General features: G+C 43.2%; 1 protein-coding gene across 2 annotated transcripts in view; it reads right to left on the bottom strand.

Annotated features, from left to right (window-relative positions):
- Positions 1-11,138: 11,138 nt before the first annotated feature.
- Positions 11,139-22,461, bottom strand: part of CDADC1 (cytidine and dCMP deaminase domain containing 1) — a 48,298-nt gene continuing 36,975 nt past the window's right edge. The window contains exon 10 of one of the 2 annotated variants that reach the window (XM_046664362.1): positions 11,139-12,178. In XM_046664362.1, coding sequence (XP_046520318.1) covers positions 12,165-12,178 — 14 coding nt within the window. In that variant the 3' untranslated portion in view covers positions 11,139-12,164. The remainder of the gene's footprint in view (positions 12,179-22,461) is intronic. The other variant, XM_046664361.1, reaches the window with a different exon arrangement.

Genomic DNA, 22,461 nt, shown 5'->3' with positions numbered 1-22,461 from the left:
AACCCCAACTTTCTTCTTGGGTCTGGGCTCTTCTTTCTGATATCTTCCCAAGTTTTCAGGCAGTTCCTGGCAAGTGTTTCCAGTCATAACATACCACTTCTCTCTCCATTTCCAACTGCCTCTTGAACTTCTCTATGTTACACCTAACCATAAGCCCAAACTCACCATAACTTAAATCAAATGGGTTCACCCAAAACAGATTCCCAGCTTCTGTTAACTGTGCTGCTGTTTTCTCTGTCTTCCAGTCACAGTGACATGATCTTTAATGGCTCCCTTTCCTCTGCCTCCAACAAATAAATCCACGGCCTGGACTTCTCCAAGTGCCACCTGAAGAACCAGTCGGCCATGAACCGCCTTGAGCCAGCAGCGCTGATCCCACTGGCTCAAGTTTCTGTTTGCCCCGGTCACTGCCAAGTGTCCACACCCCTCACTATCCCTGGCCATCACCTGGCCTCCTTCTCCACCTGACCCTCCCTCCACCCCAATAAAAACACCTTCCTGGGGCAGGTTGCTGGTGTCTGGTTGGGTTCTGGTGCTCCCCTTTGGTGGCCCAGGGTTCCCGGGTTCGGATCCCAGCACACACCTAGCACTCCTCATCAAGCCACACTGGGGCAGCGGCCCTCATAAAACAGAGCAAGATGGGCACAGATGTCAGCTCAGGGACAATCTTCCTCAGCAAAAAAAAGAGGAAGACTGGCAACAGATGTTAGCTCAGGGCTAATCTTCCCCCCCCCCCCCCCCCCCAACACACACACAACAAACAAACACACACCACCTTCCTGTATCCCTCAGGCCCACTCCAGCTCCCACTTCCACCGCTCTCCGCTAGACTTCTCAAGTCACTGCAGAAGTCACCCACCGCCTCACCGCCCATGTATCCGCCATCCCCACCCTGGCTTCCCCCACCTCCCCGAAAGCGCTCTTCCCAGGGGCCAACCAAGACCTCAGCGTCGCCAGGTCCAAGGAGCGATTCTGGCCTCATCTAACGCTGCCTCCTGGCTGCAGGTGGCCGAGAGCCTCTGCTCAAAGCCCCGTCCTCTCCCGGCACCAGGAGCCTCACTCTCCCAGTTTTCTTCCTCGCTTGTCTTCTCGGCGCCCCCTCCTCCACCTCGCACTCAGCGCAGCCTGCGGGCTCTGTCCCTCCCCCGGCCCCGCTCCATCCACCCCTCCCTGGAAGGCCCGCCGTGCCGCCTCCACCCCTGTGACCCCTGTGCGCCCGGCGCCCCATCGCTGCGCCCCAGCCCCACTTCTCTGAGCGCCAAGCTCGCACTCCTGACTGTCGGATGGTCAGGGTCTCGCAAACCTAAGGCGCCCAAAGCCGAGCCCGCATTCCTGACGCCCCCGCCCCGGCCCCCAGGTGCTCAACAGCAAGCGACCAGGCCGTGGCGAGGCCTCCCTCCCGCTCGCCCGCGTTTCCCCCCCGAGTCCCGTCCCGCCCGCGCGCCTCCCTGCACGGCCGCCCCCGCAGCGCCTGCGCCCGGCTAGGCCGTCGCCCCCAGTCAAAGCGGGCCGGGCTCTCCCCAGCCCCGTCCCTCCAGGGTTCCGAATCAGGCCCGAAGCCCTCCGCAGTCCTCCCCGCACCCCGCCCCTCCTCCCTCGCCCAGGGGGACCCCAAAGCCCGCTGCTCCCAGGGCCCGCGCCTCTGCAGCCGGAGCCGTCTGCGCACGGCCGCTCGCTGTTCCCGGGCTCCGCCCTCCGCCCTCACCGCTCAGGCCTCCCGCCGGGCCGGGGACCCCCCCCCCCCCCCCCGCGCCGGGGCGCGCCCCCCCCCCCCCCCCCCATTACGCTGCGCCGCAGATTCCCACTCCGCCCCCGCCGGGCCGCGGACCCCCGGGCCAGCGTGTCTAGTTTCTTATCCACGTCCCCAGGGTGCCGCCTGGTATGGGGACACAATAAATGAGCAATCGAGCAGTCGATACTTTGAATGAACGAGTGATTCATTCTTTGTGAATCGTCATTTCAGTTTGTCTTTCCCTTATCACTGCCCTGGCCACCACTGCTGGGTCACTCCCTGCCACTCTGGCCTTCTTCCTGCTCAAGTTAGTCACATTCTCTGTCCCCTTCTCTCATTCCCCACAAATGTCACCGTTTCTCAGACCCTCATCGCTTCTCATTTTGAACCAACCAGCAGGCATCTAACTCCCCCTCTTGCTCCCTCACACCACACTGATGCTGGAGTGATTGTTTAAGGTACAGATATGATTGTGTCACTCCTCTGCCTAAAACCCTCTGTGGCTCCCTATTGGGGCTTGGAATTGTTCCCAAGGCCCTTCCTGGTTTCACTCTCCCCTGCCGACCTCCTACTTTGTCGGCTGATGCTACACCAGACACAGTTCCCTGAGGGGCCATACTCTCCTTTCATGTGCCCACCCCGCAATGTTCCCCAGCCCCCGATTCCAAATCCCATGGAATCCAACAATGCTCAAATTCTGGTTTCACCTGCATCAATTTCTGGGCCATGCAGCCACCTGGTGGCTAAAACAAATAACAATCTTTACTGTTTTCTTCCTCCCAAGACCCTTTCTTTTCCATGTTATCTGGCACTTGGGTGGGGTAGAAGTAAGACATTGATCAAATGACTGGGTGACAGGAGTCTGGGAGGGATGCCTTTATTGAGTGTAAAGAAATCAATAAGGAGTGTGACAGGGCTGAATCTCACCATGGGTAGATTTAATGAGGATAATGTGAGGTCCTACACCCAAGTCCAAAAGCAAAACCCGAGTCTGCGAGTAGAAGCTCTGGCGCTCAGACAGGGTTCCTGGCGCCTCGAGTCTGGCCGCACCACCTCTTGCCTGGATTCTTGCAGAACCTTCTTGTCCGGAGCCCTGGCCTCTAGCTTCTCCCCATGCTGGAACTTGCTCCGTCCAGCCAGCAGTCATCCCCTGTGCAAAAGCGTCAGGACCTCCTGGGGAGCTGTCGAGAGGACACTCACACACAGCTGGAACTTGGAAGGGACGTGGGGTTGGAAACAGCTACCAGCCCTTTGGTGGTCCTTGAGGTCGTGGAGAGGATGGGGTTCCTGGAGAGAGGGAAGCAAAGCAAGAAGCAAAGAGGGCACAGGGAGACTCCTGGGAGGAGAGCAGGGAGACGAGAAACCTGGGAACTGTCGTGAAAGCCAAGGCAGGAGTTTCCAAAGCACAGGACGATGCACAGCACTAAAGGCTGCAGGGACCAGGAAGAATGTGGCTGCCAGGAGTGGGGAGAACCCTCCCACAGGGAGAGTGAGGCAGAAAGGCAGCAGTGGTTTGAGGAGTAAACGAAAGATGAAGATGTTGAGGAAGCTGCCACAGGCTTTCGAGTAATGAAGGGAAAGGAGCACAATGGGTAAAGGTTTTCTCAAGCTTGGAGAAATGTATCAGTTAGCAAGTGCTGCGGAACAAATCCCCCGAAACTCAGTAAGTTAAAGAAAACCAATTATTTTTTCTTGCAAGTCTGTGGGTTGGCTGGGGGTCACCCAATCTAGGTAGGCTGCCCGAGGTGGCTCTGCTCCTTGTGTCTGGTGATGGCAGAAATGTAAAAGAACACGTTCTGAGACTTCATATCAGAACTGGCATGATGACATTTCCTCTTCATTCTGTTGAACCCAGAATCAAGGGTGGAAAAATATACTCCATTCACTGATGGGAGAAACTTGCAAAGCTATATGGCAAAGGATGCAGACACAAGAAAGGGTGAACAGTTGGGGCCACTGATGCCTTCTACCATGAGAGACGAGCAGAGTTGGAGATGGAAAAAAAGAAGACATCAGAGAGGGAGAGACTCGACCAAATTTAACGAATACTGGGAAAATTATGACAGGCACTGAATTTGGAGAAGAACCAGATTCACGTTCTGGCTCTGCCAGTTACTAGCAGTGTGGCCTGGGGTAAGTCATCGAACCTGAAACTCCACTCTATTTTCTGTAACGTAGAAATGATCATCCTTCCATCATCGTGTGGAAACTAAAGGAGGTGATATAAAAAGTGCTTTATCATAAAACGCGAACCTCTGTATGACGACACAGCAAGTTTCCAGGGGAGGTGGGGCTGTCATGGGACAGCAGGAACACAATGGCCACTTTCAAGTACTGAAGGGCATTCATGTGGAAGCAGATGAGACACAAAGAGGTCTGTGTTCTAGACCAAGGACTAACGATGGACATGAGGGAGGGACGGGGAGGGGGAGGGGTTATGCCATAAAAATAACAGTGTAGTAATGAGTCGAGTTCAAATGTGGCCTTAGAGGGCCAGGCCTGTGGCCGAGTGGTTAAGTTCACGCGCTCCGCTGCAGTGGCCCAGGGTTTTGCTGGTTCGGATCCTGGGCGTGGACATGGCACCACTCATCAGGCCACGCTGAGGCGGCCTCCCACATGCCACAACTAGAAGGACCCACAACTAAGATATATAACTATTTACTGGGGGGATTTGGGGAGAAAAAGCAGAAAGAAAAACAAAATAGATTGGCAACAGTTGTTAGCTCAGGTGCCAATCTTTAAAAAAAAAAAAAATGTGGCCTTAGGAGATGGTGATTTCTTCATGGCCAGGGGTGTGAGGGCAGGGCTGGCTGACCTGTCCTCTTTAGAGGACAGTTGAAAGGGAGATGCAGCAACTCACGGTGGGTGGATTGATCAGTGGTTCTCAGCCGAGCGCAGTCCCCCACCCCAGCTCCCCGGCGGGGGGGGGGGGGGGGGGGGCGCATTTTATTGTTCAGATTTCTGGGTGATTCAAATGGCATCTGATGGGTGTGGGCCAGGGGTACTATATCTCCAACAATGCTCAAGATGGTCCTAAACGGTGGGAAATGATCACACTCCAAATGCCATCAGTGTCCCCGTGGATGAACACTGGACCAGGTGAGTTCAGAGTCAGAATCTTGAGAGTCCAAAGAAATGCGTGTCCCATTTTTAGCAAATGTAACCCAGCAAGCCCCCTGTTCTGCGCTTCACTGCCCTAACTGGGGAAGTCGTTGACTTCAGAGGACTCTTAGGTACGATTAACAAGCACGGTCACAACAGCAAAACATCATAATCCATTTCAACAGTAAAATTATCCTTGAGGGCCCAGCTGGGTGGTGCAGCGGTTAACTGTGCATGTTCGCTTTGGTGGCCTGGGGTTCGCTGGTTCAGATCCCATGCGCGGACATGGCACTGCTTGGCAAGCAATGCTGTGGTAGGCATCCCACATATAGAGGAAGATGGGCACGGATATGAGCTCAGGGCCAGTCTTCCTCAGCAAAAAGAGGAGGAGTGGCAGCAGATGTTAGCTCAGGGCTAATCTTCCTCAAAAAAAAAAAATTATTCTTGAAGTTTTATAAAACAGTCATAAATACACATGATTGTGTAAAGGGCTATGAAAAGGTTGTCAGGTACATAAAGCATCGATTATTCTAGCATGTACAGGGAGCCAACTACCCTGCTTGGAGACCCCACATTGACTATAAAGTCATCGTGCTAGCTGAAATGAACTATTAGGACACAGTTAACAAACTGTTACTTGGCTTACCACTTAGAATGCAAAAAGGCTCTTTGGAGATTTCTGTTTTCTTAAAAAAGTTGGCTAGGCAATTTGAACTAGTGCCTCCCCCTTTTTCCATCAGTGTTCACATTTTCTTGAGTTAGAGGCTTGGACCAAAGCAGTAGATTCAGTAAATATATGCTGCTGCTGCTGCTGCTGGTGTCTCACTTGCTGTGGCATTTTTAAAAGAAAGGGCCAACCTTGCTTTCTCTGTGTCATCCTTGTCTCCCCTCAGCTCATCCAGAACCTGTGTCATCAAAAGGCAGGGGGAGCGGTTGGCCAGAGAATGCCTTGCAGAGCGGGTGCCCCTTCCTGCGGGTGTCAAACCATTACCAGGCCCCTAGCAACGACTCCTTAGGAAGAGTTCTCTGGTCTGCAGGCCCTGGTGGGATCCGGTCCCAGCCCATCCCCAGGGACCAGGCAAATAAGTTCAATAAGGAAAGGAAAAGTAATCATAGCATACAGTATGACAAAGCCGTGAACAGCATTTACATAGTCATAATAAGAAACAGTGGCTATGGATGCAACCAAAATAAAAGTGTAACAACATCGGGAGGATGGAAAGACGGAAGTGTGTGGAGAGGAGAGTGAGCTGGAAGAAAGCTCTTCCATAACAGAAATTCAAAATAGGACACCTAAAAGTGAAAAACCATTAAGGGACAATACAGGCATGTGATTTAGAGATAAATAGAAGGGAATCAGCTGAAACAGCCAAGCGTGGTTGCCCGTGGGGAGGGTGGGATATAGGATTGGGAGAGACTCCTGCTTCAAAGTGAGGTTTACGAAGCTATTTGATCATTTAAAATGCGTAGGTATAATTTTACTAGGAAATGACTAAATTTAAAGTAATGGAAATCTTTGAATTTAGCACTGTAACACACGTTAAAATCAGACAACTTGTCAACATGTGTATAGGACAAATGTGCACTTACATTAAAAACAAAACTGAAAATGAAAAAAATCCTGATACTGCTGGATCGGGCCCTTGCCACGTTCTGAACCAGTATTTAAGAAATCATTCCACCTTCCCGACTCTCCCGTTTCCAGATTTGTAAAAGGAGTGCGCTAAACAGATGAGATATAAGTTCCCTTGAAATCCGAATCTATGTAATTGCAGCTCATTGAACACATTTACGGGCCAGCTTCTAAATTAAAACTTGCATCAAGTGCTGCATTTTAAATGGGCCTCCCTTTCAACTGGTACTGATTAATGGGGCTTGTTTTACTTGGGGCCAGGATATTCAATAAATCAGCCTAAATGCTAGAAGAGTGCTGCACAATATTAAATAGATCCACTGGATTTTTAATGGTCAACAGTAATTGCATTAAAAATATCAAGGACTCTAAGATTCATGTCAAATGCTGATACAAGAAATTAAAGGCCTACTTGGTCAACCAATTAGATAAAATTGATCATGCTAAACAGTGTGCTTGATCCTTGCGAAACGAACTGAGTGAGTGTATGCCAACTAAGGCCATGAGGCAAGCGTTTCACTTTTCTACACTGGGAGGCAAAAAGAATAGACTCAATTCTCTGCTCCAGAGAGAAGCAAGTCAGGTTGGCGCTACATGACATCCAGCTGTGACCAACGTCCTGCTCCCCCCCCCCCGCCCCCGCCCCCACATTTGAACTCTTGATTGATTTCTGTATAGCCTGGGTAAGTGTGGCAACTCTTCAGACCTTCCATTACCCTTTGGAAACAGGTAGAAAAAATTACTGCAGGTTGAGAGTGTTTAAAAAATAGTCTGGCTGATTCATATCTATCAGTAACCTGAAAAACAGAAATGAAACCAAGCGAAAGCTATGGGTTATAAGCATTTCCCCTCTAAGTTAAAATAGAGGAGTGCTTTTGACTCATCCATCCTAAACCTCATTTCTTTAAGGCATTTGACGATGACACAGTGGAATTTGTCATTTGCAGATTTTGGTATCTGACCATGAAAAAAGCCTTAGGTGTCACCGTGGTGCTAGATGAACGGCCCTCGGTCTGACCCACTCAGGCCGGTGTAGGGAAATAAACACTGATACTCGCTTGATGGTTTCTGTCAGTGGCTCTCAGCTGGGGTGACTTTGCCCCCTAGGGAACATCTGTGGTTGTCGTACTGGGTGGGGAGTTGCTAGTGGCATCTAGGAGGTGGAGACCAGGGATGCAGCTAAATGTTATAAAGCGCACAGGACGACCGCCCCCAGCAAAGAATCACCTGGCCCAGAATGTCAGTATCGCCAAGGTTTGGGAAACCCTCATCCATGTTGATTTTCCTGTGTTATAAAAACAAAAGACAAAACTCTAGCAAGGCTAGTACAGCTACTCTAGAATATCAGTAAAGTTTTCTGACACATCCTTCAGGTAGGATCTGGAATAACTCATAGCTTTAACCTTGTGCTAGGAGGTAAAGGTCCACTTGTCAACTCTGGAAAATAAAGCTTATTTTTGCAGTCTGCTACTGAACAAATTTATTTAAACTTCTCAAAATTCAATTTTATGAAATTTGATAGTAAAAATTTAATTTCTTTTATTTTAAAAAATGTCCAAAGCAAATTACAGTTTCAATTTAGAGCAGAGAGTCTCGCACAGCGTGTGGCCTGTGGGTGCTCAGGACTAGAACGAATGGTACCATACACCTACATGTCGGCCTGAAACAAGAGGCCTAAGCTCCAGAGTCAGCATGTCATGGAGGTGGCCTGAACCGTAACTCAGAGTCGCCTTCTCTGGGAGGTGGAGCAAGCCTCCGCGACCCGAGTTAGGACACTTCCTTCACTGTGTTGCACAACGGGCTGCAGTACAAGTGGTAGGAGACCCATCTGCTCAGCTACAAAGAAGTTAGAAAACCCACAGAGACTCTGGGCCAATACACCTCCCCTGCTAACCAGGACTGGGTCACCCAGGTTGGAGCAGCTGGTTATCTTTTCCTACCAGGAAAAGTATCACAGGCAAGGAGAACGAAGAAATCTGACCATCAAAAGGTACTGAAGTCAATGAAACAGACTGGTTATAAAGTCTCTCAGAAGGAGGCGTAATCATAGCTCCCTTGGCAATGGCTCTGAGAGGCTCTCTGGCTGCCTCTGAAACACCGGTCCTGCCTGAGCATGGACGTTTTTTCAGGAAGTGAGGATGTGCCCCAGAGAGCAAACGCAGAAAAGATGCATAAGGCAGGCTCTAACCTAGATCTCACAAGAGGACTGAATTCCTTATGACCAAGACTCCGAGTGTTAATATAGTTAATCCTGCATATTGGTACATGAGTATTTGTCATAACTATTTCTTTATACTTTTTTGATATGTCTTAAATACGTTATAATTTAATGATAGCAAAAAAATGAAAAGACTTCAGGAATGTTACACCTGAATGAAAGTACTAACCTGATGCTTAATCCTAACAAGCAACAGTAACAGCCTCAGCTAGATGCCAAGTGGCCGCTAACGGCAGGACCAGGACTTTAAAAAATGGTGTTCAATGCCGCTTGCTCTAGGGTGGGTCAAAGGCAGAGTGTTGTGGCAGATCCTAAAGCAGAATGTTCATGTGTAAAATGAGGAAGATTTATGAGAGAAAGGTATATTTTCAAACTCAATAAGTAACGGAGGAAGAAAAACCCAAAGAAAAGCTGGATAAACTAAAAGGCTTCAGCAGTAATACAACACAACAGTACACACAAACCTGTGTGCACCCGACGTGACAGGTGTGGAGTGAAACTGGCCCATGCTCACCCCACCTCGTCTCAGCATACTCTACTGTCCCTTGGCAGTAAACAAATGCAAGCTATTCTTTTCAAATTACAACTTACTATTAACTTCCCAATCTTTGAAATTAAGGAAGACATTGGATATTTGTTTAAGTGCAAATTCTGATTTCTCAGGCTAAGGGATGAAGCCTCTTGACTGTGAATTGCTAGACTTAGTCAATTTTGCTGCCCTGGGGGCTCTCGGTACAGCTCAGCTCTCTGTGGGCCTCCCCACTCACTTCCCTTCCCTACTTCCCAGTGGGACCGTCCATCTAAGCCATTACTTTCTCTCAGAAGTTCATCTCATCCCCACCGCTTGTCCGGCCCCTTCCTGTGCCCCGTTCAGGACCCACCACAAGCACCTCCACTTCTACTAGGCCCTTTCTCCACACTCAGCAGAGCATATGCTTGGCCTCTTTTGTGCCACCACTGCTCCTATACTCACATCTGCAGGGTGGTTCTCAACCACCAGAATCCCCGGGAAGGTCTGTGAAAATGCAGTTTGCTGGGCCCCACTCCCAGAGATTCTGACTCAACAGGTCTGGGTGGACCCTAAGAAGGTGCATTTCTAACCAGTCCCCAGGTGATGCTAATGCTGCTGGTCCAGGGACCCCACTCTGGGCATCATTCTCTGTTACTTGATTACATGCTTGTAGCTTCCACGAGACTGTGAGCTCTTGAGATCAGGGTGTGCTTGTTACACATCTCATCTCCAGGGTCTAGCCAACGTCCAGGAGTCATTTGATCAATCAACAAATATTCACTGAATGCCTATTATGTGCCAGGCACTGTTGTAGGCACTGGATTCAGCAGTTTAAACAATTTATATATAGATATATAGAGAGAGCGCTTTCCTTCTGGTACTACATAGTAAACTCTCAATAAAGGTTGAAATCTGAACAGTTGTATAGAAGGAAATATGGCCTTATCATGACCATTTTAATAGTGCTATGGAAATATCAATTTTCTATTTCCTAATTGTAGCTTTTCCTATTTGTATGTTTCTCCCTTCTGATATCCCCCCCAATGGCCAAGACATAAATCCATAAACCTGGCAGTATACCAGGCTTTGGGGTCTTACAAAATATTTGTTGATTGATTTACAAAATATTTGATGTAGTTGACATATTAGTAAAAAACAACAAATCTAAGATGAACTTAAGCATGTATAATCAATATATTAAAGCAATTGGAGGACGTAAGCAAATCTCAGTATTTTCTTTTTTTTGTCTTCTTCCCAAAGCCCCCCAGTACATAGGTGTATATTCTAGTTGTGCGTACCTCTGGTTGTGCTATGTGGGCGCCACCTCAGTGTGGCCTGATGAGTGGTGCCATGTCTGCGCCCAAACCCTGGGCCGCTGAAGTGGAGTGTGCAAACTTAATCACTCAGCCATGGGACCAGCCCCTCAGTATTCTCATGTTGAGCAATATTGAGGAATTAGTAACTACTGGTTTTCAAATTAGCCTTAGTTGTCTCTAAGGGTGTCTTTCTTCCCCTCCCTCTCTATTCTATACCCCGCATCTTGTGTTAAAACAACTTTGGCAGTTCTCAACTGCCTGCTATGGTGACTTTGATCTCCCAGGGGACCTAAGCAGGCTGCTGTACGAGCAGGCGCATCAGGGCAACATTTGGATTGTCCTGTGTACAATTCTGAGAAACTGGCAGGAGGCCTCGTGAGGCCATGGAAAGGAAGAGGACAAGAGCAGAGGCAAAGCTGATCACTTCTCCACGGTCAGGGGAGCCATTCCTCAGGACGTCACACCCCAGGCCTGGGAGCCACGGGCCATGCAACTCCTCACTAACTCCAGGAAAGTAGAAAACAGGTACCTCCATCTTTGGACTAATCTTCTGCAAGTTTCTCAGCAAATAAAAATGAGAGGACTCACAAAACGCAATTTAGAATGTAACTGAATTGACCCCAATGTTTACTTTCAAGATTTTTAGTATTCTTAAGGTTTGCAAACTTTTTAAAAGGCCTTCCATTCAAAGCCATGAGACACTCTGTGTTAATTATATGGAGGGAAAAACGGGCAGCATTTACGAATGGAATTCAAAAGGTAGTTTCAATGTTCCAGATTAAAGTATGTCTTCTCTGTTAACATCATACCCAAATTTGAGAATCATTGTTAGTGATTTCAAGGGTCGGTGATATCAAATAGTAATATTGTCTCAGAATAATATTCTCTTCCTATTACTACCCCAAATCAGTAATATAACATCCGAGTCCAAAATCATTGTGATTTCTACATATTGAAAGATTTAAGAAAAATTAATAACTTTGTTAGGAATATACTTTTATAATGGAGACCAGGGCCACCAACTTCATTTTTAGGATTCAATTCTAATGAAGTAAATTTTGATTATTAAAAGCTTTGGGTATAAATGTGTACTTTCGATGAGCCACACACTGACTTAAGAAGGCGAAGTCATCACTTATTTCCCTGGAGCAGAATTATCACCTTCATAACCCAAAGGAATCACTACTTAAAAAGCGTGCAATTCGCTGCTGAGATGTGACTTCCAGTGACCCAGTCTCTTTCACACTGGCTAATATAAGGCTAAGACAAGGAGAAATCAGTTCCCATGGGCAACTAAACTGGTCTCATTACACTATTGCAACCCCATTTAGTGTAATAAAAGAACATAGCACTATCATCTGGAAAACACAAAAATAAATCTAAAATAAAAATATTCTTATTAACATCACTCATATGCTAGTAATAAATTAGCATCCTTAAAAAATTTTTCAATTCTTCACAAAATCCATCCTTATTTTCTGAGTTAACCAGGCTGAATTTAAAAAGTACAACAAAAAGTCTCGAGGCCTTCACTCCGGTGTAGACGGGACTTCTCAGTGTTTTCCGAGACGCAGCTTCTTGTTCTGGTGCTGCTCTTCATCCGGGGCCTCAGGTCTCAACACACCGTCTAAGCGTCCAAGAAGAGCTCAACGTCAGGAAAACTTCCCTTCAAAACCGCGGGCATTTGTTAAAGTCATATGCGTTGTAAGGTCAAAATAATGCTTTAGTTATTGAAAAGGAACATCCATTTTACTTTATCTTAAGATTCTCAACTGTTGGAGAGTAGATTCTAGATGATTCACTCAGGTAATATCGTATCTGACCTTTTAAAAAGTGGATTCACTCAACAGTGTATAGCCAACAATTCACACAACGTTTTTGGGGAAAAGTCATTACTGTGATTAGGCTGGAAGAAGCAAAACGCACCTCCTCATCCTCCAAGGAGAGGAGGGAATTTCTGCGGGGCAGGAGGAAGTGGTCCGCCACCCCCGCACTCCTCCCTGGGAGGAAGACAGACTTGTCCCATCGGTCAGGCGGGAGAAGGGCTCGGCTCCAACCTCTTCCCGTCTTTTGATTTTAGTAGCTTTATTGGTACAATAAACTGTGCATGTTTAAAGTGTACAATTTGATGAGTTTTGACCCAAGCACACTCTGAGAAACTATCACTAGAGTCAAGATGATGAGCAATCCATCACCCCCAAAAGGCTCCTCCTGGCCCTCTGCTTCCCGCCCTTCCAGGGCCCTGCTGCCCTCCAAGCCCGTGTGTTCCGCTGTGCTCTGTCTTCCTAGTCAGAGGGACCTGGATCAGGGCGCAGCCTTGCCTTCTGGAGGCAGATCTGGAAAGCCTCTCTCTCTGATATTATTATGTGATATTTGAAACATTAAAAAAAAAATACATGTAATACAGATGGGAGTTTTAAAGTCTAATAATAAAATGAACACTCAAGAACCTACGACCCAACCCAAAAACTAGAACATTTTCACTTCCTGCGTACTCTCGAAGCTTATCCCCTCCCTCTTTTACCCTCTTTTAGAGGTAACCACTCTCCTGAATTTTGTGTTTATCATTCCATTACTTCTTAGAAATAATTTTACCATAAAACTAAACAATACACTATTCGGCTTCTTGTTGAACTTTATATAGAAATTGTATCATAATGTATTTAGTCTTCTGCAATTTGACTTTTTCATTCAACATTATACTTCTAAGATCCACCCATGTTTAAGAATGTAGATGTAGTTCATTTATTTTTCATGGCTATATGATATTCCTCTGTGGGAATACACCATAATATTTTTACCTAATCTCCAGAGATAAACATTTCCGTTATTTCTAGCTTTTGTTTTTAAGAACATGCTGCAATGAATTATTTGTCTCTCATTTTTTTTAAAGATCGGCCCTGAGCTAACATCTGGTACCAATCTTTTTTTTTTTTTGCTTCTTCTCCCCAAAGCCTCCCCAGTACATAGTTGTATATTCTAGCTGCGGGTCCTTCTAGTTGTGCCATGTGGGACGCCACCTCAGCATGGCCTGAGGAGCGGTGCTGGGTCCATGCCCAGGATCTGAACTGATGAAACCCTGGGCTGCCAAAGCAGAGCATGCAAACTTAACCACTCAGCTACGGGCTGGCTCCTCTCTGTCTTTTATACAAGATGCAAGAGTTTTTCTAGGGCATATACTTAGAAGTCAAATTGCTGTGTCATGGAGTACATGCATGTTCAGCTTTCCAAAGATATTAAATTGTTTTCCAGAGTGGTTGTATAAATTTTAAGTACAATCAGCAATATATAAAAATTCCTGGGCCAGCCCTATGGCTGAGTGGTTAAGTTCCCACCTTCCACGTTGGGAGCCCAGGGTTTCGCTGGTTCAGATCCTGGGCACAGACACAGCACTGCTCATCAGGCCATGCTGAGGCGGTGTCCCACATGCCACAACTAGAAGGACCCACAATTAGAATATCCAACTATGTACTGGGGGGCTTTGGGGAGAAGAAGAAGAAGAAAAAGAAGACTGGCAACAGATGTTAGCTCAGGTGCCAGTCTTTGGGAAAAAAAAGAAATTCCTAATGATCCACATCCTCACTAGCACTTGGTGCTGGCAAACTTTAATTCTGCATCTCTAATGGTGTAAAACATTGCTTCAATGTGATCTTAATTTACATTTCCCTGACTACTAATGAGGCTGAGCATTTTTTCATGTGTTTATTATACATTTGTGTTTCTTCTGTTGTGAAATATCTATAACTATCTTTTAATCCTTCTCTAGTAAATTTTTTTCCCTTATCAATCTGTAGGACTTCTTTTTATATTCTGGAAACCAATTCATTGTCATGTGTAGAAAATTATATTCTTCCAATGGATAGCTGGTCTTTCACTTTATTATGTCTTTTGGAAAAGAAAAGTCCTTATTTCTAATGTATTCTAATTTTTCAATCTTTTCTTTTATGGTCAGCATTATTTGCATCCTGTGTAAGGTTTCCTTTCTACTCTAGGTCATAAAAATATTGAATATTTTCTTCCAAAACTTAAAAAAAAGTCACTGAACTTCTGGTTTCTATTTCCACATACAAGGAGCTCGGAAGTTGCCACACAGTCCTAACAACAAGAAAAAGCTGTTCAGACTGAAAATCGACAACTCTTCTTGGATCTGCAAGAGAGGGAAGGACAGAGGTAAAGCCCAGCCCCCACAACTGGAGAGGCAGACAGGCGAATACAGGGAGTCGCGGCTCAGCAGAGCAGACTCATGAGTAGAAACCACTCTGAGAACGAGGGCTGGGGTAGGGAAACCTGAACCATGACTGATGAATTGCTGGAGGGTCAGTGTGGACCCAGTCATGGGGGGGTCCCCACAATACTGTAAGAGGTACTGCCAGGAGCTTGACCAGGTCTTCACAGTAAATACTGGAGAAAAATCCCCTCACACTTCTGGGGGGCGGAGGAACCATTCTGAAATATGCTAGAGTCCTTTGCTCTTTTTAACAAGGCCTATCCTCAGGGGAAACTAGTTAACCCAGATCTATTCTGCTATAGTTTTATCTGAGTTTAACTGACCTGGGGGAAGGGAAATACCCAACTCTAGCCCACTCTACTCATCTTGTCCCACTTAAGAGGGGAGAAGAAAATGGAGAGACACTTGTGAAGTTCACAGCCCGGAGGCACAAGCTCACTAAAAAACTGAGACCTAATCAAAGAACCATAGAATGCTAACTCTCCTCCCACACCTCACTACACATTACTAAGGCTTATTTACAGCAGTTCCTTTTACCTAGAACACCACGTCTGGCTATCAAGAAAAAAATTACAAGGCATACCAAAAGGCAAAAAACACAATTTGAAGAGACAGAGCAAGCATCAGAACCAGACATGGTAGGGATATTGGAATTATCAGACTGGGAATTTAAAATACCTATGATTAATATGCTAAGAGCTCTAATGAACATAGTAGACAGCATGCATGAATAGATAGGCAATGTAAGCAGAGATGGAAATCCTAAGGAAGAAACAAAAAGAAATGCCAGAGATAACAAACACTGTAACAGAAATGAACAATGGCTTTGATGGGCTTATTAGCAGACTGGACACAGCTGAGGAAAGAGTCTCTGAGCTAGAGAATAGATCAATAGAATCCTAGAAAGCTGAAAAGCAAAGAAAACAAAGACTGAAGAAAACAGCAGAGAATATCCAACTACAAAAGGTGTAACATATGCACAATGAGAATACCAGAAGAAGAAGAAAGAAAGAAAGAGAGAAACAGAAGAAATTAATGTCAGACACCAAACCACAGATCCAGGAAGCTCAGAGAACAGCAAGCAGAATAAATGCCAAAAGAACCACACCTAGGTGTATCATTTTCAAACTAGAGAAAATCAAAGATGAAAAAAAAATCCGTTAAGAAGCCAGAGGAAAAAAACACCTTACTTATAGATGAACAAAGATAAGAATTACACCTGAATTCTCAGAAACCACACAAGCAAAAAGAGAGTGGAGTGAAACATACTGAGAGAAAAAACCCACCAACCTAGAATTCTGTACCCTGTGAAATTATGCTTCAAAAGAGAAGGAGAAATAAAGACTTTCTCAGAAAACCAAAAATCGAGGGTATGTATTGCCAATAGACCTGCCTTCAAGAAATGTTAAAAGAAGTTCGTCAGAGAGAAGGAAAAGAATATAGGTCAGAAACTTGGATCTACATAACGTAGAGAAGAGCACTGAAGAAGGAATAAGTGAAAGTCAAATAAAAACTTTATTTTTCTTATTCTTAGTTGACTTAACAGATAACAGTTTGTTCAAATTAATAATACCAACAATGTATTCAATGATGTATGTTTGTATATACATTTATGTGCTTATGTATGCTGATATATAAGTGAAATGAATGACAACAATGATACAAGGGCTGGGGGGGGAGGAATTAGCATTATTTTGTTATTACAAGGTACTCATACTACCCTTGAAGTGGTATAGTGATATTGAAAAGTTGACTTGGATTAATTGTAATGTATATTGCACACCCTTTCTTTTACTCTAAAAAAGCAAAAAAAGAAGTATAACCAATATGCTAAGAAAGAAAAAAAACAGAATCATATAAAATGCTCAATTAAAACCAAAAAAGGCAGAAAAAAACGCAAGACAAAAATAGGAACAAAGAACAAGGACAACAAATAGCAAACAGTCATGAAAATGGTAGATATTAATCCAACTATATCAATAACCACTTTGAACATCAATGGTCCAAATGCACCAATAAAAAGATAGAGATTGTTAGAGTGGATAAAAAGTAAGACTAATTATGTGTTGTCTACAAAAAACCCACTTTAAATATAAAGATATATAGAGATAGATAGATAGATTAAAAGTAAATGGAAGGATCGGGGCTGGCCCCGTGGCCGAGTGGTTAAGTTCGCGCGCTCTGCTGCAGGCGGCCCAGTGTTTCGTTGGTTCGAATCCTGGGCGCGGACATGGCACTGCTCGTCAGACCACGCTGAGGCAGCGTCCCACATGCCACAACTAGAAGAACCCACAACGAAGAATACACAACTATGTACCAGGGGGCTTTGGGGAGAAAAAGGAAAAAATAAAATCTTTAAAAAAAAAAAAAAAAAAAAGTAAATGGAAGGATAAAAATATGCCATGGTAACACTAGTCAAAGAAACCAGGAGTAGCTATATTAATTTCAGGGATAATTAATATCAGGGATAAAAAAGGGCAGTACAGAATAATAAAGGAGTCAATTCTCCAAGAAGATATAATAATTGTTAATGATTATCTGCCTAAAAACAGTATCAAAGTACATGAGACACAAACTAATAGAACTGTAAAGGCAAACAGATGAATCCACTATTATAGTTGGAGACCTCAACATCCCTCTATTAGAAATGGATAGATCCAGCAGGCAGAAAATCAGTAGAATCATAGTTGAACTCAACAGCACCATCAATCAACTGGAAATAACTGACATCCATAAACTACTTCATCCAATAACAGCAGAATACACATTCTTCTCAACCTCACCTGGAACATTCACCAAGATAGATCACATTCTGGGCCATTAAACACATCTTAATAAATTTAAAAGAACAGAAATAATACAATGTCTGCTCTCAGATCACAACATAATTCAACTATAAATCAATAACAGAAAGATAACTGGAATATCCCAACATTCACAGACATCAAACAAAACACTTCTAAATAACACATGAGTCAAAGAAGAAATCTCGGGACTGGCCCAGTGGTGCAGCGGTTAAGTTCGCATGTTCCACTTCTCGGCGGCCTGGGGTTCACTGGTTCAGATCCCAGGTCCAGACATGGCACCACTTGGCAAGCCATGCTGTTGTAGGTGTCCCATATATAAAGTAGAGGAAGATGGGCATGGATGTTAGCTCAGGGCCAGTCTTCCTCAGCAAAAAAAAAAAAAAAAAAGAGGATTGGCAGCAGATGTTAGGTCAGGGCTAATCTTCCTCAAAGAAGAACTCTCAGGATAAACTTTTAAATATTTTGAACTAAATGAAAATGAAAACACAACTTATTAAAATTTGTGGAATGAAGTGAAAGAAACACTGAGAGGGAAATTTATAGTACTGAATGTATACATTAGAAAAGAAGAAGGATCTAAAATCAATAATCTAAGTTTCTGCCTTAGGAAACTAGAAAAATAAGAGCAAATTAAATCCAAAATAAGCAGAAGAAAAGAAATGGTAAGAATTAGAACAGAAATCAATGAAATTGAAAACAGGAAATCAATAAAGAAAATCAATGAAACCAAAAGCTGGTTCTTTGTGAAGATTAATAAAATTAATAAGCCTCTAGCCAGGTTAACCAAGAACAAAAGAGAGAGGACACAAATTACTAATATCAGAAATGAAAGAGGGGACATCACTACAGATCCTATGGACATTAAAAGAATAATAAAGGAATACCATGAACAACTCTGTGCCCACACATTTGATAACCTAGATGAAATGGACCAATTCCTTGAAAGATATAATTTGTCAAAACCTACACAAGAAGAAACAGACAATCTGAATAGGCCTATATCTATTAAAGAAATTGAATCCATAATTAATAACCTTCCCAAACAGAAAGCACTAAGCCCAGATGGGTTAACTGGTGAATTCTACCAAACATTTAAAGAAGAAATGATATGATTTCTCTACAATCTCTTTCAGAGCATAGAAGCAGAGGGAATACTTCCTAACTCATTCTATGAAGCCAGCATTACCCTAATACCAAAACCCAACAAGGACATTACAACAAAAGAAAACTACAGAACAATATCTCTCGTGAACATCAAGGCAAAAATCCTCAACAAAATATTAGCAAATCAAATCCAAGAATATATCAAAAGAATTATACACCATGACCAAGTGGGATTTGTCCTAGGTATGCAAGGCTGTTTCAATATTTGGAAATCAATTAATGTAATCTATCACATCAACAGGCTAAAAAAGAAAAATCACAGGATCACATCAACAGATGAAGAAAAAGTATTTGACAGAATCCAACATCCATTCATGACAAAAACTCGTGGTGAGCTAGGAACAGAGGGGAACTTCCTCAGTTTGATAAAGAGTATCTACAAAAAACCTTACAGCTAACATCATAAATATTGGTGAGGCACTGAAAGCTTTCCCATTAAGATCAGGTACAAGGCAAGGATGCTCCCTCTCACCACTCCTTCTTAATAATGTACTGGAAGTTCTAGCTAATGCAATAAGACAAGAAAACGCAATAAAAGGTATACAGATTGGGAAGGCAAAAATAAAACGGTCTTTGTTCGCAGATGATATGACAATCTATGTAGAAAATCCAGAAGAATCAACAAAAAACCTCTTGGAACTAATAAGTGATTACATCCAGGTTACAGGATACAAGGTTAATATACAAAAGTCAATCTTTTTCCCATATACCAGCTATGGACAAGTGGAATTTGGAATTAAAAACCTAATACCATTTACATCAGTATCCAAAAAAATTAAATACTTGGTTATAAATCTAACAAAATATGTATAAGATCTATATGAGGAAAATGCTAAAACTCGGATGAACAAAGTCAAAGAAATAAATGAATGGAGAGATATTCCATGATTATAGATGGAAAGATTTAATATTGTCAAGATATCAGTTCTTCCCAACTTAATTTACAGATTCAATGCAATCCCAATCAAAATCACAGTAAGTTTTTGTAGATATTGACAAAATTATTCTAAAGTATATATGGAAAGGCAAAATACCCAGAATAGCCAACACAATATTGAAGGAGAAGAGCAAAGTTGGAGGACTGATACCCAACTTCAAGACCTACTATAAAGCTACAGTAATGAAGATAGTGTAATACTGGCAAAAGAATAGACAAATAGATCGATGGACTAGAACACAGTGCCCAGAAATAGAACCTCACAAAAACAGTCAACTGATCTTTGATAAAGGAGCAAAAGCAACACAATGAAGCAAAGATAGTCTTTTCAACAAATGGTGCAAGAACACCTGGACATTCATATGCCAAAAAATGAATCTAAACACAGACGTTACACTTTTTATGAAAGTTAACTCAAAATGGATCACATACTTAAATGTAAAATGCAAAACTATAAAACTCCTAGAAGATATCATAGGAGAAAACCTAGATGTCTGTGGGTGTGGCGATGACTTCTTAGATACAATACTGAAGACAGAATCTATGAAAGAAAGAATTGATAAACCGGACTTCATTAAAATTAAAAACTTCTGCTCTGTAAAAGACAAAGTCAAGAGAATAGGGAGGTAAGCCAAAGACTGAGAGAAAATATTTGCAAAAGACACATCTGATAAAGGACTGTTATCCAAAAGATACAAAGAACTCTTAAAACTCAACAATAAGGAAACAAACAACCCCATTAAAAAATGGGCCACAGACTTTCACAGACACCTCACCAAAGAAGATATACAGATGGCAAATAAGCATATGAAAGGATGCTCCACATCATATGTCATCAGGGAAATGCAAATTAAAACAGGAATAGGATACCACTACATGTCTATTAGAATGGTCAAAATCCAGAACACTGACAACACCAAATGCTGACAAGGATGTGGAACAACAGAAACTCTCATCATTGCTGGTGGGGATGGTCACTGTGGAAGACAGTTTGATGGTTTCTTACAAAACTAAATACACTCTTAACATATGATCCAGCAATCGCATTCTTTGGCATTTACCCAAAGGAGCTGAAAACTTATATCCACACAAAAATCTGCACACAGATGTTTATAGCAGCTTCATTCATAATTGCCATAACTTGGAAGCAACCAAGATGTCCTTCAACAGGTGAATGGATAAATAAACTGTGGTGCAACCAGACAATGGAATCAGTGCTAAAAAGAAATGAGCTATGGAGCCATGAAAAGACATGGAGGAACCTTAACTGCATATTACTAAGAGAAAATAGCCAATCTGAAAAGGCTATATACTGTATGATTCCAACCATGTGACATCTGGAAAAGGCAAAACTATGGTTAAAAACAAAAATCAGTGGTCGCCAGGGGTTGGGGAAAGGAGAGAAATGAATAGGTGGAGCACAGAGGATTTTTAGGGCAGTGAAAATACTCTATGATACCATAATGACGGATACATGACATTATATAGTTGTCCAAAGCCATAAAAAGTACAACATCAGAAGTGAACTGGAATATAAACTATGGACTTTGGGTGATTATGATGTGTCCATGTAGGTTCTTCAGTTGTAACAAATGTACCACTCCGGTGAGGAATGTTGATAATGGGGGAGGAGAGGGACATGTGGGAGCAGGGGGTATATGAGACCTCTCTGTTTCCCGCAATTTTTCTGTGAACCTAAAACTGCTCTAAAAAAAATAAAATCTTAATAAAAAAAATGCCCCAAAATTACCTTTCCACTTAAGTCTTTAATTCATATGGAATGGATTTTTGTGTATCATGTCCCCTCAGAGCTGGACAGACTCTCCCTTGAGCATCCTTTTCAAGGTCTAGATTGGTTGGGGTGGAGCGGGGTAGTTAGGAGAGGTAAGGAAGGACAAATACTGTAAAGCCTGATTTGGTCAAAGGTCAAGCGCCAGTCTAGCTATAAAGCTGGTATTTTAACCTTCATCTGTCTGATTCCTGTGTCTGTTTCTCGGCTGAATCCAAAATTGGAAAGGAATTACATACTATATGATTTCATTTATATGAAATGACCAGAATACAAAGTAGATTAGTGGTTGCATGAGGCTGGGGGTAGGAGAAGATGGGGATGACTACAAATGGGTAAGAGGTTTCTTTTTGAGATGATGGAAATGTTCTGAAATTAGATTGTGGTGATGGTTGCCCAACTCTGTGACTATACTAAAAACCAGTAAATTCTACACTCTGAAAGGGCAAATTTGTGATATATGAATTCCATCTCAATAAAGCTGTTATAAAATTGAAAAAGAGATAGGGATATTATTTATTGATAGAAAACACTTGTTCAGAAATACATACAAAACATAAACTTGCAGTTCAATGAACAGTCACAAAGCGAGCATACGTTTAATCATCACCCAGGTCAATAAATAAAACACTGCCAGCCAAGCAGAAGCCTTCCTCAGCCCCTCCCAACTGCAACCCTTCCAATCTCAGGCCTTCTAGCCACAGCACACCTTCCGTTTCCGTAGTGATCAGAACAAATCCTGGATACAAGCCCTCTGCTGACTGTAAGTGGCAAATATCTCCTATTCCATGGCTTGTCTTTGTACTTTGTTAATCGTATCTTTTGATGAACAGATATTCTTAATTTTAACATAGATAAATTAATTCATCTTTTTATGGTTAGTGCTTTTTATGTCCCTTCCCTAACAACAGCGAATTATTAATTGACTCCTTCAAACAGTGTTATTGAACACACATTCTTTAATCAGACTCATATATATTTTTTTCTTTCCTTTTTTCCCTTCACTTTTCTCGTGATAAATTTT

Source organism: Equus quagga, chromosome 6 (assembly GCF_021613505.1).
Source record: "Equus quagga isolate Etosha38 chromosome 6, UCLA_HA_Equagga_1.0, whole genome shotgun sequence".
Taxonomy (NCBI): Eukaryota; Metazoa; Chordata; class Mammalia; order Perissodactyla; family Equidae; genus Equus; species Equus quagga.
This window is presented reverse-complemented; position numbering and strand designations above follow the sequence as displayed.